This window comes from Podarcis erhardii, assembly GCF_964252035.2.
Source record: "Podarcis erhardii genome assembly, chromosome: 13".
Lineage (NCBI taxonomy): Eukaryota > Metazoa > Chordata > Lepidosauria > Squamata > Lacertidae > Podarcis > Podarcis erhardii.
The window spans coordinates 51,599,369-51,613,786 of NC_138502.1; the positions used below are offsets into that span (position 1 = coordinate 51,599,369).

The 14,418-nt window shown below is 45.1% G+C and overlaps 1 protein-coding gene and 1 long non-coding RNA gene across 4 annotated transcripts in view; both read left to right on the forward strand.

Annotated features, from left to right (window-relative positions):
* SLC9A3 (solute carrier family 9 member A3) overlaps window positions 1–9,835 on the forward strand; it is a gene marked incomplete at its 3' end in the record, with an annotated part of 109,426 nt that extends 99,591 nt beyond the window's left edge. For 2 of the 3 annotated variants that reach the window (XM_081837219.1, XM_081837217.1), the window contains exons 14-17: window positions 2,300–2,357; window positions 5,905–6,012; window positions 7,007–7,250; window positions 8,861–9,835. In XM_081837219.1, the coding sequence (XP_081693345.1) occupies window positions 2,300–2,357; window positions 5,905–6,012; window positions 7,007–7,250; window positions 8,861–8,864 (414 nt within the window). Of the gene's footprint in view, window positions 1–2,299; window positions 2,358–5,904; window positions 6,013–7,006; window positions 7,255–8,860 lie in introns of those variants that run through there. The other variant, XM_081837218.1, reaches the window with a different exon arrangement.
* Window positions 9,836–9,841: 6 nt separating this feature from the next.
* Window positions 9,842–13,629, forward strand: LOC309327769. The gene is made up of 3 exons (XR_014150643.1): window positions 9,842–10,314; window positions 10,481–13,058; window positions 13,439–13,629. It is a non-coding gene; the product is annotated as an uncharacterized lncRNA (long non-coding RNA).
* Window positions 13,630–14,418: the final 789 nt, after the last annotated feature.

Here is a 14,418-nt window from a genome sequence, read left to right on the forward strand (position 1 = left end):
GGCCTGGTGGAACGCTCTGCCTCATGAGAACAGGGCCCTGCGGGATCTGATCTCTTTCCGCAGGGCCTGTAAGACAGAGTTGTTCCACCTGGCCTTTGGCTCAGAATCAGTTTGATTCCCTCCCACTTTTTCTTTTTCTTTTCTCCTCCTATGATGAGATTGCTCCCTAATTGTTTTAATATTGTATCTTAATCTTTTAAATTGTATTTTAATCAACTTGTTTTTATTATTGGTTGTTAGCTGCCTTGAGCCCGGTCTTGGCTGGGGAGGGCGGGGTATAAATAAAAAATTATGATGATGATGATGATGAAATGCTGGTGATCCAAACAGAATCAGCTTCAACTTTGCAACTCCAACCCTTTCTCCAGCTTTTTACACGTTGGTGGGGAATTGGACCTGGCTGGCAGGCCAAATCCTGAGCCTTCCCCAGCCCCGTCACAGGCCACTTTGAATCTAAAGTGCGCCTGCAAAAGGGCCGCTTCAAAGGGGCTCACTGTTGCTGTGGGTCAGCTGACTGGCCTGGACAGCAAGCCCCCCTGCAGTGGCCCTCCAACATCATAACAGTAACAGGCGAGGGAGAGGTGGGTGGCCCTGCCCATCTGCCAGAGTGGCCCACAGCGGTGGGGGAGGCCAGGATCTGATCTGTTGGTTTGATCCAGTTTCCCGTCTCCTTATCTAAAAAGGAGGAGGGGGATAGATCCAGTGATGGCAAAAGCCTGCCATCTCTGCCAGTTATGGAGAGCTTAGCCTTGCCATGCTGGAGCCAGTAATCCATGGTGAGGAACTATTAGCACCCGTAGGGTAGCAAATTTCTTGCTGGGTCCCCCCAAAGTCCACAGTGGAACTCAGGAGTTCTGCCGCATAAAGAATCAACTGCTTCTGCAACAAGGATGCGAGAAACAACAAGTCCAGCATTTCCAATGCTAGAGAGTTAGGGTTGTTTTTTTCACTCACAGTACATTTCCAACCTGATTGGTGTTACTAAGAGATCTGTGGAAAGACCAACAGAAGATAGGATCACTGAGTACTGCTGCTGACTTAGTGGAGCTTTAGGCTGATGCATAACTGAGATTTTGAAAGACTTTGTTTGGGAGCTGGAGCCACATTCTCTGCACTTACAGGATGTGCATTATTTTCATCATCACCATTGACATCAATTTATTAATCACCGCCTGTGCAATTGTCTCAAGGTATAATAAAAACTTTGTGGCTGCAGCTGCAATCCTATACACGCTTTCCAAGGGGAAGTAGCACTGAACTCAGTGGAGCCACCTCTGAGTAAACATGCCTGGCACTAGGAATTATGCTTATCTGTAGTAATGGCCCCTTTTGATGGCAATGGTGATTATGGTTTAAGAGTTTCTTGCACTTTCCATTGATGGCCAAGCTGTGTCTCAGAATGGGGATGGTGACCTCTGCTGGCCTGAGCAGCAGTTAACAGATGAAATGAGCCTTTTTGGTGAACAGTGACAACTCTCTGCACATGGATTCTCCCACGGTCTCACTTGATAAATTTGATAAGATTTCATGAATGCTGACACAATTGTATAACTTGCAGCTAAGACTAGTTTTAGGCAGACACTGGCAGGCACCAGCTCTACAACTGATAAAGCAGGCACCCCCAAACTTGGCCCTCCAGCTGTTTTGGGACTACAATTCCCATCATCCCTGACTACTGGTCCTGTTAGCTAGGGCTGATGGGAGTTGCAGTCCCAAAACAGCTGGAGGGACAGGTTTGGGGATGCCTGCGATAAAGGAATGGCTTCAAAGTGCACACATGGGCAAGGTGACAAGCACTACCAGAAGACAACATGGACCTAGTTTGCATGGCACAGTAGGCCAGTCTATGGCACACAGAGACTGCTTGAAGGTGTGGGCTCCCTGAGAGGAACTCACAGCCGCATTGCTTCCTCTTCCCTTTTTACTAGAGCTGAGCCAAGGTTTGGCCTGTGGTCAAGCTCTCCTCACTAACTGCCAGACCTGGGCAAACCCAAGTGTCATGCAAGCCAGGTCATTCAGCTCTGTTGCTGGAGAAATGGGCTCCATTTATTGGATCCTGGAGCAATCAATGTAATTTTGATTACACAAATTGAAAATAGGTGAGAGCTCCTTATACAATGGAAAGACAGGAAAGGTGTAGTGCAATGTGCTTCACAAGGCTTTTCTGCTATGTCACACATGGAAACTCACTTTTTATTTCACCACTGGAATATTTGGGCCTGCTAAAAGATTCCAAACTTATTCTGCTTGTATATGCTATGTACCAAAATGTGTGTGTCATTTTGCTTGTTTATTTCAGAGAAATAGCAATGTCATTCCAAATGGAAATCTCTCTTCGGAAGCCATAAAGGAAAAAGGTAAATGTGCTGTTAAATTGATAATACCTAGACTCCCATTTGCAAATATATTTGGGTTTGTATCTTGTTGTAATTGCCTGAAGTAGAGGTTCTCAATCTTTCTTCCCCCAGGCCCACTAGAGATGCCCAAAAATTACTGAGGCCGAACCATGGCAATGCAGAGTTGGCCCCAGACACAAAATGGGGGCAGCGTTTGGCATCATCAGCTGGCAACCGCTGGCATCATTTGATTTTGGAAAATTTTGCCACAAGTTTCTTGCGGCAGGGAATTCTGTAGTTCAGCTTTCCTCAAACTAAGGATAGAACATGGACTGATTCAGACTTTAGATAGAATTTGCACATCTGGAGGCTCTTAGCTAGAGAAGGATTTTCATTTTTTATGTTCCCCTCTTTCCCCAAGTGGGACGCGGGTGGCGCTGTGGGTTAAACCACAGAGCCTAGAACTTGCCGATCAGAAGGTTGGCAGTTCGAATCCCCGCAACGGGGTGAGCTCCCGCCAACCTAGCAGTTCAAAAGCACGTCAAAGTGCAAGTAGATAAATAGGTACTGCTCCAGTGGGAAGGTAAACGGTGTTTCTGTGTGCTGCTCTGGTTCTCCAGAAGCGGCTTAGTCATGCTGGCCATGTGACCCGGAAGCTGTACGCCAGCTCCCTCGGCCAATAAAGTGAGATCAGCGCTGCAACCCCAGAGTCGGTCACGACTGGACCTAATGGTCAGGGGTCCCTTTACCTTTTACCTTTCCCCATATACAGTGGTGCCTGCAAGACGAAATTAATTCGTTCCGCAAGTCTCTTCGTCTTGCGAGTTTTTCGTCTTGCGATGCACGGTTTTCCATAGGAATGCATTGAAAATCAATTAATGCGTTCCTATGGAAACCGCCTTCCCCTGACCTCTTCTGGCGGGCGGCATTTTAAAATCGCCCGAGACAGCGGAGGACTTCTCCGCTGTCCGGGCGATTTAAAAGCCCCTGGGAAGGCAAGCAGGGGGGACAAAGACTTTTGCCCCCCGCCTGCCTTCAGAAGAGGTCCAGGACAGGCTTCGCGGACCTCTCCGCAAGCAGCGGGAGCGCTCCTTGCGGAGAGTTGCCAGCGCGCCCAGGCTTCGCGGCCCCGCCGCCCGGCTTCGGGACATCGTTCCGATGCCAGGCGGCGGGGGGAGGCTTTCTCGCCCCGCCGCCCGGCATCAGGACGATGCCCCGAAGCCGGGCGGCGGGGGGAGGCTTTCCCGCCCCGAAGCCGGGCGGCGGGGGGAGGCGTTCCCGCCCCGCCGCTCGGCTTCGGGACATCGTTCCGATGCCGGGCGGCGGGGGGAGGCGTTCCCGCCTCGCCGCCCGGCATCGGGGCATCCTTCCGAAGCCCGGCGGCGGGAGGAGGTGTCCCCGCCCCGCCGCCAGGCTTCGGAGGAGGTCCGAGGACAGCGGGGAAGACGAGCTGCGCTTCCCCACTGTCCCGGAGATTTCCCTATGGGCTGTCGTCTTGCGAAGCAAGCCCATAGGGAAATTCGTCTTGCGAAGCGCCTCCAAAACGGAAAACCCTTTCGTCTAGCGGGTTTTCCGTCTTGCGAGGCGTTCGTCTTGCGGGGCACCACTGTATCTCTTAAAAGTATTTTTTATTCATCTCCTATTATTCTCCCCCCCGTCACATCTAACTTGCATCTTATTCCCCGTCTCCCCCAGAATTCCCGGTTTCTTTTATCCCTCCTCCCTGCTCCTTTTTATATTCACTTCTTGTGTAAGTTTCCCTTTCTTATCCCCTCCCTCTCTATTTGCAGTTTATCATGATAATTTAAAGCATTAGTTTCCTTCAGTGCCCCCTCCCAGTCCTCCCTGACCACCCTGACTCAGTTCCGTCTTCTCTCCCACTCATCCTCCTGTGAGTTCCCTCCTGCCCACCAGCTCTCCAGCACCAGGAGGCCCTAACCAAGGCCAGGTGGTCCTTCTGAGGTGGAGCAGGGGGACATTGACTTGGAATGAATCAGGGGAGGCTTCCGGGCTCTGTAGGAGACCGGGGTGGGGGGAGCAAAGAGGATTGGAGTGTGGGCATGTCCATGAAGCAGAGGAACGAGATGGTGTGTCAACAACCCTGGGTGCTTCTCCCTCGAGTCTCTCCATTCCTCTTGCCTCATTCCTTCCTGTTGTCCCTCCCTTCTCACATTCCGCCAGCCCCTCTGTCCATCCGCTGCCTATTTCCCCTTTTTCTTTCTTTCCCTCCTTTCCAACTTTGTGTGAATACTGCTTTGTTCTGTAACCTACTCCTGCTCCCATGTATGCCTCTGGCTTACTTCTCTCAGACACGCAATGAGCTGCAAACCATAACATAAGGTTGCCATATTTCAAAAAGTAAAAACCAGGAAACCACTGAAATTGTTGAACTTTTTTTAGACAACCCCCCCCAAATGTGGTTTTGACTTGCCTAAGATCCAGGACAAAGCGCCACCTTTCAGAAATTCCCTCCAGACATCAGTTCTGCCTTTGAAATCCTGGCAATGTCTGGGATTTCCCAGACGTATGGCAGCCCAGCATAACACATACTTTGAGCTCTGTCTGGAGAAAGCTAAACCAGGAGTCCAGATTCAGACAACACACCCAGGGCAGCAGCAGAATGCCCAGAAGAGCCAAGCAGCTATTGCCTCTTCCCTGAGAGCACACACAGTTCAGGCTTGCGCTAAGCCATTGGGTTAACATTACGTGCAAACCAAGCCAAGGCTAGCAGTTTAAAATAATGATGATGATAATAATAATAATAATAAATAATAATAAATTCTATAATGCCCTTCATCCGAGGATCACAGGGTAGTTTACAATATAAAAACACAAAAATACATAACGTAGTAACAAACAAAAACAATATACCCCCATTTTGTTGTTGTTGTTTAGTCGTTTAGTCGTGTCCGACTCTTTGTGACCCCCTGGACCAGAGCGCGCCAGGCACTTCTGTCTTCCACTGCCTCCAGCAGTTTGGTCAAACTCATGTTTGTAGCTTCAAGAACACTGTCCAACCATCTTGTCTTCTGTCATCCCCTTATTCTTGTGCCCTCCATCTTTCCCAACATCAGGGTCTTTTCCAGGGAGTCTTCTCTTCTCATGAGGTGGCCAAAGTCTTGGAGCCTCAGCTTCAGGATCTGTCCTTCCAGTGAGCACTCAGGGCTGATTTCCTACAGAATGGAGAGGTTGGATCTTTTTGCAGTCCATGGGACTCTTGAGTCTCCTCCAGCACCAGAATTCAAAAGCATCAGTTCTTCAGCGATCAGCCTTCTTTATGGTCCAGCTCTCACTTCCATACATCACTACTGGGAAAACCATAGCTTTAACTATACGGACCTTTGTTGGCAAGGTGATGCCTCTGCTTTTTAAGATGCTGTCTAGGTTTGTCATTGCTTTTCTCCCAAGAAGCAGGCATCTTTTAATTTCGTGACTGCTGTCACCATAGATTGTTTAATTAGCCAAACTTCCAGCAGTGGGTGAGGGTTTTTTTTTTTTTAAAAAAAGAATGCCTCAGTTTGCACTACTGTATAAGACTGTACTGTAAATTAATATTGTTTTCTTCCAGAAATTGAGTTTTCTGAACCAGAGGAGAATGATTATGACAATCTACAGACAGGGAGAGCAATAGAATTCCTTGCTAATGTCACCAAGCAGAACTTCACAGATACAAGTGGTAAGGATATGAATGGCGCGATTTCACCTCTGCAATGTTATAAAAGCATATCTTGATTTTTATCATGATGCTATCTAACATAATTAACTATAGTTAATTAACAACAGACTGGGGATTATGGAATAATTAACAACAGACTGAGGATTAAGGACACCATAACTGGTGCTAAAATGAGAATTTGCACAGATTCAAAATTTGATTAATTTCCTAAATTTGAAATCCAATTTAAATGCAGTCTGATTGCTTAAAACCCTTTAAAAACGTCACACACATTAAACCTCATTCTCCATACTGCAAAACTAAGTTTTCTGAGTTTTCTGGAGGGGACAGGGTTTTGCGGGAAGGGTTTAAATTCATCATGAAATTGCAAAATTGTGCATTAGAATTACAATGCGGAACTGTTTTTTCAGTAATCACTTTCAACTCTCTCATTGGCATGATGAAATAGTGCTTCAGGCTACAATGGAGAGAAAAATACTACAGAGTGGTAGCAAATTTTTTGATGTGGGTTAATCATGAAGTTCTGTGTTGCTAAGAGAGGTGGTGAACTCTCTTTCCTTGGAGGTTTTTAAGTACGGGTTGGATGGCCATCTGTCATGTATGATCTAGTTGAGATTCCTGCATTGCAGGGGGTTGGAGTAGATGACCCTCGGGGTCCCTTCCATCTCTACAATTCCATGATTCTGTGATCATTCTATGTGGTCTGTTAGTAGCCTCCATGAATGTGACTCTGAATGAAAAGTATCCTTGGCATAATGTGATGCAGTAGATATAATATTGTCCTACAGAGGAAAGGGGTGAAGGAAGCTGGAGGCTTTGCTCTTTGCAATAAGGGAGATCTCAGTTTGTTAAACTACATGAAGATGAACCACCTCTGCAATCAGCCCAGCACAATTCTGTGTTCTTAGCCAATTGGGTGGAGATTGTTGCATGCCAGTGAACTTATTGCCTGTTTACTTAACAACTGAATTTGTCACTCCCTGACTTTTTATAGGCATTGATAATCCAGTATTTTCAGCTGATATCGAACAAAACTCCACCATGAGGTTTTCGCCTTGGCTCTCCGGAGAAGAGATGGTGGTGCCATCCCAACGGGCCAGAGTGCAGATACCTTATTCTCCAAACAACTTCCAGCGGATTGCTCCCATTCGACTCAGCAATAGATCTGTAGATTCCTTTTTGCAAGTAGATGGTCCTGAGGAGCGGTCTCGAAGTTTCCTCCCAGAATCAACACACATGTAAGTAATATTTAAGGCACTTCTGCAGACAGCTATTTTCTCACTTTCGAGGTTTCATCTTTTTCTCTTACTTTTCTTTTGAACTTCTCAAGGAGGAATCCTGCACTAGAAAGCCAAATGGCCGTCTTTTAGACGTTTGGGGATCCTAATGGTGATCACAAGTGATCACATCCGCTTCAGCGATCACCTTTGATTCAGTAATTCTAGCAATTCCATAGGAACAAAGGAAATCCAAACTCTTCTTTACATTCTCTGCCTCCTTTTGATCTTTCTGTCATCTCTAGCATATTTTCTGTTTTGAAGCAAAAGAAGTGCAGGTTTTGAATGTAGATTTGTATATGGTTATGCTTCTCTGTTTTCTTAAATATATGTCAGTCACACAACTGTAGAGTAGGCTTTTCTCGCGAATGCAAGGGACAGCTCTACCCCACAGAGCAGAGCAGGCCCACTGATGAGGCAAAAATCTCTCTGTGTGTGTTCTGTCTTCCTCCTGAAGTGCTGTTTTTGTTGAGTTGTTGGGGCTGATAATAGGTTTGGGGGCTGATAAGGTGTGTGTGCATGGGTGGGCTGACAGAGGCATATCTGGGGAGTTCTTAGCATGTAGGACAACACAGAGGATGTTCCCCCAAAGTTTGGGTTTTCTACAAGTCCTAATGCTGTACAGTTTGTTGGAATAGAAACATTTGTCCCAACTAGATACAGTACCGACATTTTAAATAATAACCAGAGAGGGAGGGAGAAAGGCACGATCCATTATTTGTGAGCACATCCACATGCAGAGGGTTCCCCGGGGTGCATGAGAGTCCTGCTTTCCTACTCGGCACACAGGCACAAGAGACATTTGGGTGAATGGGAGGGATGCATCTCCATTTGGTGGAAGTGGCCCATGGCGCTAGAGAATGAGTAACGTTTATCAAGGCAAGGGGGAGGGCTGGGTGGATATATAAGAAGTGCACCCAGACCTATCCCACCTGCCTGTTACCTGCACACAGGTGGGAGACAGGGTTCTGCTGAGCACCTAGAAATTCTCAGCTCATGAGTGCTATGGCCTGGTGGACTGGATTATGCCCCAAATGTATGTACTGTATAGAAAGGATTGCATTTTAAAATATATATTGGTAGAATCAGTTAAATGTCCACTTGGTGGCGCCACAATAAAAGCTATTCAGAGCTCTCCTTGTAGTATGGACCTTTCATAACTTCACTGGATATTCCAGGGGTCAGCTGCCTTTTTTCAGCCGTGGGCCGGTCCACCGTGCCTCAGACCATGTGGTGGGCCGGACTATATTTTGAAAATAAAAATAAAAATGAATGCATTCCTATGCCCCACAAATAACCCAGAGATGCATTTTAAATAAAAGGACACATTCTACTCATGTAAAACACACTGATTCCTGGACCGTCTGGGGGCCGGATTAAGAAGGTGATCCAACCCCCAGGCCTTAGGTTGCCTACCCCTGGGATAGGCGATCTCCACGTTTATTTCATGTACCTCGAAAGCAGCACTGCTTTAAGGGAACCAAGATTGCTATGTAAGATGACCCAAGCTGTAGCTGGTATTCATTTAAGACATAACTGTATTCTGACTTCCAATTCCTTTGCCACAACAGGTGACCCAACCCTTGCTGTTATGATGTCAGGACATTCTTCAGATGAAATGCTCCCTCCTTGGGAATACGAACAAACAAAATCGGATTTTGTTATCGGAGAAACGCCTCAGCTTAGGTCCAGTGTGCCTTGAGGGCCTTGGCAAGGACACTACACACCTCTGGAAGGCAGGGACATGTTAACCCTTGACTCTTTCTCGCCAGGAGTTACCTGGCCTCTGCGGGCAAGCAAGAATGCAAGTGACGATCAAGCGCATTTTAATACAAGTTACTATACTGACACTAGGTACGAACCAGTGAATTCACATTAACAAGCAGGAATCTGATTTTGGGAACACTCAAAAGAAGAAATGGCCGCTTAATGCACAAGCTCACACAGGTCAGCAGCAGCAAGACGGGTTCAGAGTTCTCGTTTTCCCCACAGGCTGAAACCTGTGCAGCGTCCTAAACTTTAAAAGTTGGCATCTTTTCACAGTCTCCCCACCCACCCCGGGAGCAAGAGGAAACTCAGCTGTGAGTCTTGACTTGAGTGAGGGGAACACATGAGAAAGAATGTGAATTATATAGACTCTATGTATGTATATTTTTTAAAAGAGAATGTTTAAACGTGGCCAGATTTTGTAGAAAACTTTATTTGAAAAACTGAACTCTGAGTTCAGCTGGCTATGTTTCACGCTGAAGGAACTCAAGTTCAAACATCAAGATAATATACTGTACAGGTGGTGATCATTTTGTGCGCATCCGATAGACGTGCGACCGCCAACCCACACATTGTTTTTGGCCCTAGAAGAGGGTGGAACAGGCTTACGTGTGACCGCTGAGACACACAATGACCCAGAATGCAACCCCCACACAACCTGTACTTCCTTTTAAAAAAAAAAAAAAGTATTTATTTTAGGGATTTGTGATATGACGATTTTCAAAATAGAAATTGGAGCTGGCTTTAGGGCTGGTACCAGGCCAGGGCCATCTAGGGCAGCACAAAGTGGCCCCACAGAGCATCCAGACTGGCTGCTAAACTACATCCCAGCAGCAGACCCTGTAGTTCCTGGTTCAACCCCTGGAACTCTCAGCAGCTTTGCCTCTCTTTCCTATGCCATATTTCCAAAAACATGCACTAAGGCTGCAATCCTGTGCACACCCACTTGGGAGTAAGTCCCACTGAGCTCTGCTGGGCTTATTTCTGAGTAAACATGCACAGTATTGCACCGTAAGGTGATCTGCAGAAAAGTCTTCTGGGTGAAATGGAGTAGTGCCTTTTTATCAGCTGTGAAAGATAAAGGAGATATATTTTCTTACTGTCAAATGTTTTAAGTAGTGAATAGCTAATTGAACTATGGGCTTTTAATTCTCGTATCTGTTTTCTACAATCAATATTGCAGGGAATTAAATAATGTTTTGCTTTATAAACAGCCCCCTCCAAAGCTGATGTAGAATTTTAATGCAGAGGAGCCTAGGTGGTCCAGTGGCGTAGTGTGGGTTATCAGCACCCGGGGCAAGGCAAGTAATTTGCGCCCCCTAACCCATCGATTTGCGCCCCCTAACCCGTGGATTTCCCTAACCCCCAGATGTTGCGCCCGGTGCGGCCGGCCCCCCCTGCACCCCCCACGCTACGCCACTGAGGTGGTCTCACCTTTTTTTTAAAAAAAAAAAATTAAGTTGATCCACATGATATAATCTTATCAAGAAAAGTAGACACAAGTTACAGAGTGAATTTTAAAAATCTATAAAAAAAATATTTTTTACACCATTAGTTCCTCAAATACTGTCGTCTTCTGTGTTTGACAGTTCTTTTTAAGTGCCATGACCTCAGGTCACTTAAGCTTCATAGTACTGTAAATTGATAGTCTGGTGTGTTTGTGTGTGTGTGTGTTCAAAAGGAGAGCTTGATTTTTATCTTGATACTAAATAGATTATGATTTAGGGCCAGCTAAAAGACTTACAGTGCAGTCCTATACTAAAAAAAAAGCCTCATTGAGTTCAATGGTGTTTTACTCCCAGGGAAAGTGAGAGTCTAAAAAACTGACATGGGCCTACAGTGTTTAATGGTTTCTCAAAAGTAATGTAAAAATTGGTGACTTTGCTGCCTTTCACAATTGCCATTACTTTCCAATATTGTTTTACACTTGGCAGGAACACTGCATTTTCTCATTACGAAGAACATCCTCCCTTTGTAATGGAATAGGCAGGTCAACCACATTTCAGAACAAGTCGTGAATAGAAGGAGCCAAAATCTAGAATGGCTTGCTGAGTCGTTGATTCAAGTCAGACATCACCTCCAAAACATAGTATGGAGCAGCTTTTCCAGTGCAATTTTCTTTCTTCTCAGTACTCTAGTTTTTGCATTTAGTGGCCTCTGGAAGTGAAGAAACTTGCTGCAACTATAGAACTGTCAATCCAAACACCATGGGCACCCTTATTTAAACCATGGTCTATAAATTCACTTCCATCCATGGTTTCTGATTTTGGTTTGCTAGTAAACTTAATCAAATATTGTACGAAGCAAAACCTCTTTATATCTGCATGGTTATGAATGCCTTCAACATCAAATATAGGACTCTTCTAAAACAAATTTCTCTTCAGTGTACCTTTGTGATTTTAAATGCCTAATTTTTCAGTTCATACATGCATGCCCATTTCTTGAAGGTTTGTAGTTGGACATGTGTATTACGGTAACTCCATTTAAAAGTCTAGTTTTTGAGGGGAAGTCACATGGTGTTATGAAAGTTGTTTCTCTGGTGTTTGATATTCCAGTTCTCTACTGGTGAACATGTATGCTCTTAGCCTCATTTTTACTAAAGTGCTGGCAAAACTTTCCTTAGAGTCCAGCTTTGTGTGGATATATCTTTCACATAGATATTTGGTTTGACCACAGTAGACTAAATCACAGATATGTACTAGCAAATGTCATGTACATTTCTGCAACCTTTCAGTTCTGTGTGCCTCTTGTTTTAAGGGACGCCCACCACGAAAAATGTATCTGTTATTTCTCCCTGTGAAAATTAGTTGCAAGATGATGTTGAATCTAGAAGGCATTTTTCAGGTCTAGAAGTGAAAAATTAGGATGTGTAAAAGCCAAGGCACAATAAAGCCAAAGCTAAGGGATTGCAGATGTAATCCTATATCCCCTTATCTGGAAGTAAATCTCATTGAACTCTGCATATGACTATGCTGTTAAAGACCTATTGGCTTCATGGGAGAAATGTAATGCTTAATGCTCTCCCATGGTTTTGGGGGTGTTGGCAGCAAACTTATGCTGGAGTGAGTGGATTTCTGCTGAAGGCTGTAAGCTGATAATCAACACAGAAACTCTCATGAATAAGGGCAATAAAAGTGAATATGCCCATCAGTGGACAATTTGCTTAAATTCAGAATCGTTGTCTATTTTGTGTAAAGAGGATATATTAAATGGTGTATTCTCTTTATGTTTTGCTATGTTGCACTATTAAGCCTGTTGAATTTGTGGCAGTGTGTGTGTGTGTGTGTGTGTGTGTGTGTGTGTGTGTGTGTGTTTGTGTGTGTGTGTGTGCGACGGACACAGTCTTTATTCAAATGAATTCTCTGAACTGTGAAGAGAAGAATATACTGTAGTCTATGTGTGAACAAATCAGAATTTTATGTAGGAAAAGCTGAAAAATATTTATAATGTGCCTTAAAAACCATACTATAAAGAGCTGGTGCTTTTCAATGACTTTGCAGTGATTTCTAGGAAGTCTCGACTTTGTTTGTGATATTATTAAGTGACTCTTTTACTTGGGAAATAAATGTCTTTATAAATGTTTAAATACTAGATTGCACAAGGACCATTAAACGATAAATTGTAGGACTTTGATGTATCATATTCCAAAATGTATATTTAAAAAGGTTGCACATTACAAAAAAAAAAGATATATAATAAAGATAACTTATTGGATCTTTATAATGTCAGCAGGTTCCTATTGATAAGGAAATATAAGAAGAATGTAGGAGCAGTCTTGCTGGGTCAGACCAACTAGGTCCCTCAAGCCCATTTTACAGTTTCCAACAGTAGCCAGCCAAATACCTCTGGAAGCATACAAACAAGGCTGTTGTGCTTTCCTATCTTCTGGTGCTCGTGAGGTATATTGCCTCTGTATTTGAAGGATCCATGCAGTTCTCATGGCTATTGACCTCAAGACCGCAACAGTAGCTGGGAATGGGGAGTCCTATGCATTTCTTCCGGGTGGCGTTGTGGGTTGGGTGGCGCTGTGGGTTAAACCACAGAGCCTAGGACTTGCTGATCAGAAGGTCGGCGGTTCGAATCCCTGCGACGGGGTGAGCTCCCGTTGCTCGGTCCCTGCTCCTGCCAACCTAGCAGTTCGAAAGCACGTCAAAGTGCAAGTAGATAAATAGGTACTGCTCTGGCGGGAAGGTAAACGGCGTTTCCGTGCACTGCTCTGGTTCACCAGAAGCGGCTTAGTCATGCTGGCCACATGACCCGGAAGCTGTACGCCGGCTCCCTCGGCCAATAAAGTGAGATGAGCACCGCAACCCCAGAGTCGGCCACGACTGGACCTAATGGTCAGGGGTCCCTTTACCTTTACCTTTATGCATTTCTTCCAGAATGTTTCTCATCTTGGCAATACCCCTTAAGGAAAGGAGGAACCAAAGAACCTTAGGTACCAGGGCATCAGAGCTCTGCTCAGAAACACTTGGATGCAAAGCGGTTTGCAGGCTCCAGTCATGCACTGATCAATCCACTAACTGGATAGCTCAGTTGGTTAGAGTGTGGTGCTGATAATGCCAAGATTGCAGGTTTGATCCCCATATGGGGACAACTGCATACTCCTGCCTTGCAGGGGGTTGGACTAGATGATCATCGGGGTCCCTTCCAATTCTACAATTCTATGATTCTATAATTCAACTCAAAATCGTTGTGGAAAGCTGCTCTCAGGACAGGATGTGGATGGGAGGGCTGTCATCCATCCCCAGTAGGGTTCCTGGTTTAATCAAACTGCCTCCTCTGAAATACGTTTTGTCCCATGAGAGGGAAGATACAGGTACTCAAGCTTCATAGCTAAAGAAGCTTAGGTATGGTTTGGTATGACGTCTGGCTTAATAAATCTATGCATGTCAGTGTCTGGAAAAGCAGAATAGTGGTTTGAATGGTTTGCAAGCCATGGTTCAGAATTATGTCTGAATTAGCAAAGCTTAATTACAGCCATCCCTTCACCTCCAAAGGTTGCTGCACCATGGAGATGGGAGTGAATTTGGAGCTGAGATGATGGCTTGCTTGTTGCATATTTAGAACACAAACTAACTCTGGTTTGAGTTTCTAGACTGCTTACTGTAAGCCCTCATTTAGTTGGATATCTGAGTGGAAGTAGCATAAATACAACAGGCCAATTAGCATAGCACAGATGGATTGATAGTGTGCTTTCAAGGCTGATTGTGGACATGTGGCCCCCAGCAGATTACTACGGAGAAAGTAGTTTGTGGGATGCAGTTTAACGTGCACACCCTAAATGTGCACAAAATCGCCTCACAGTCTTAATTTGAGCAAGTCATTCAAAGGGTCGCGTTTGCTTTTTCCATTCTGAAAT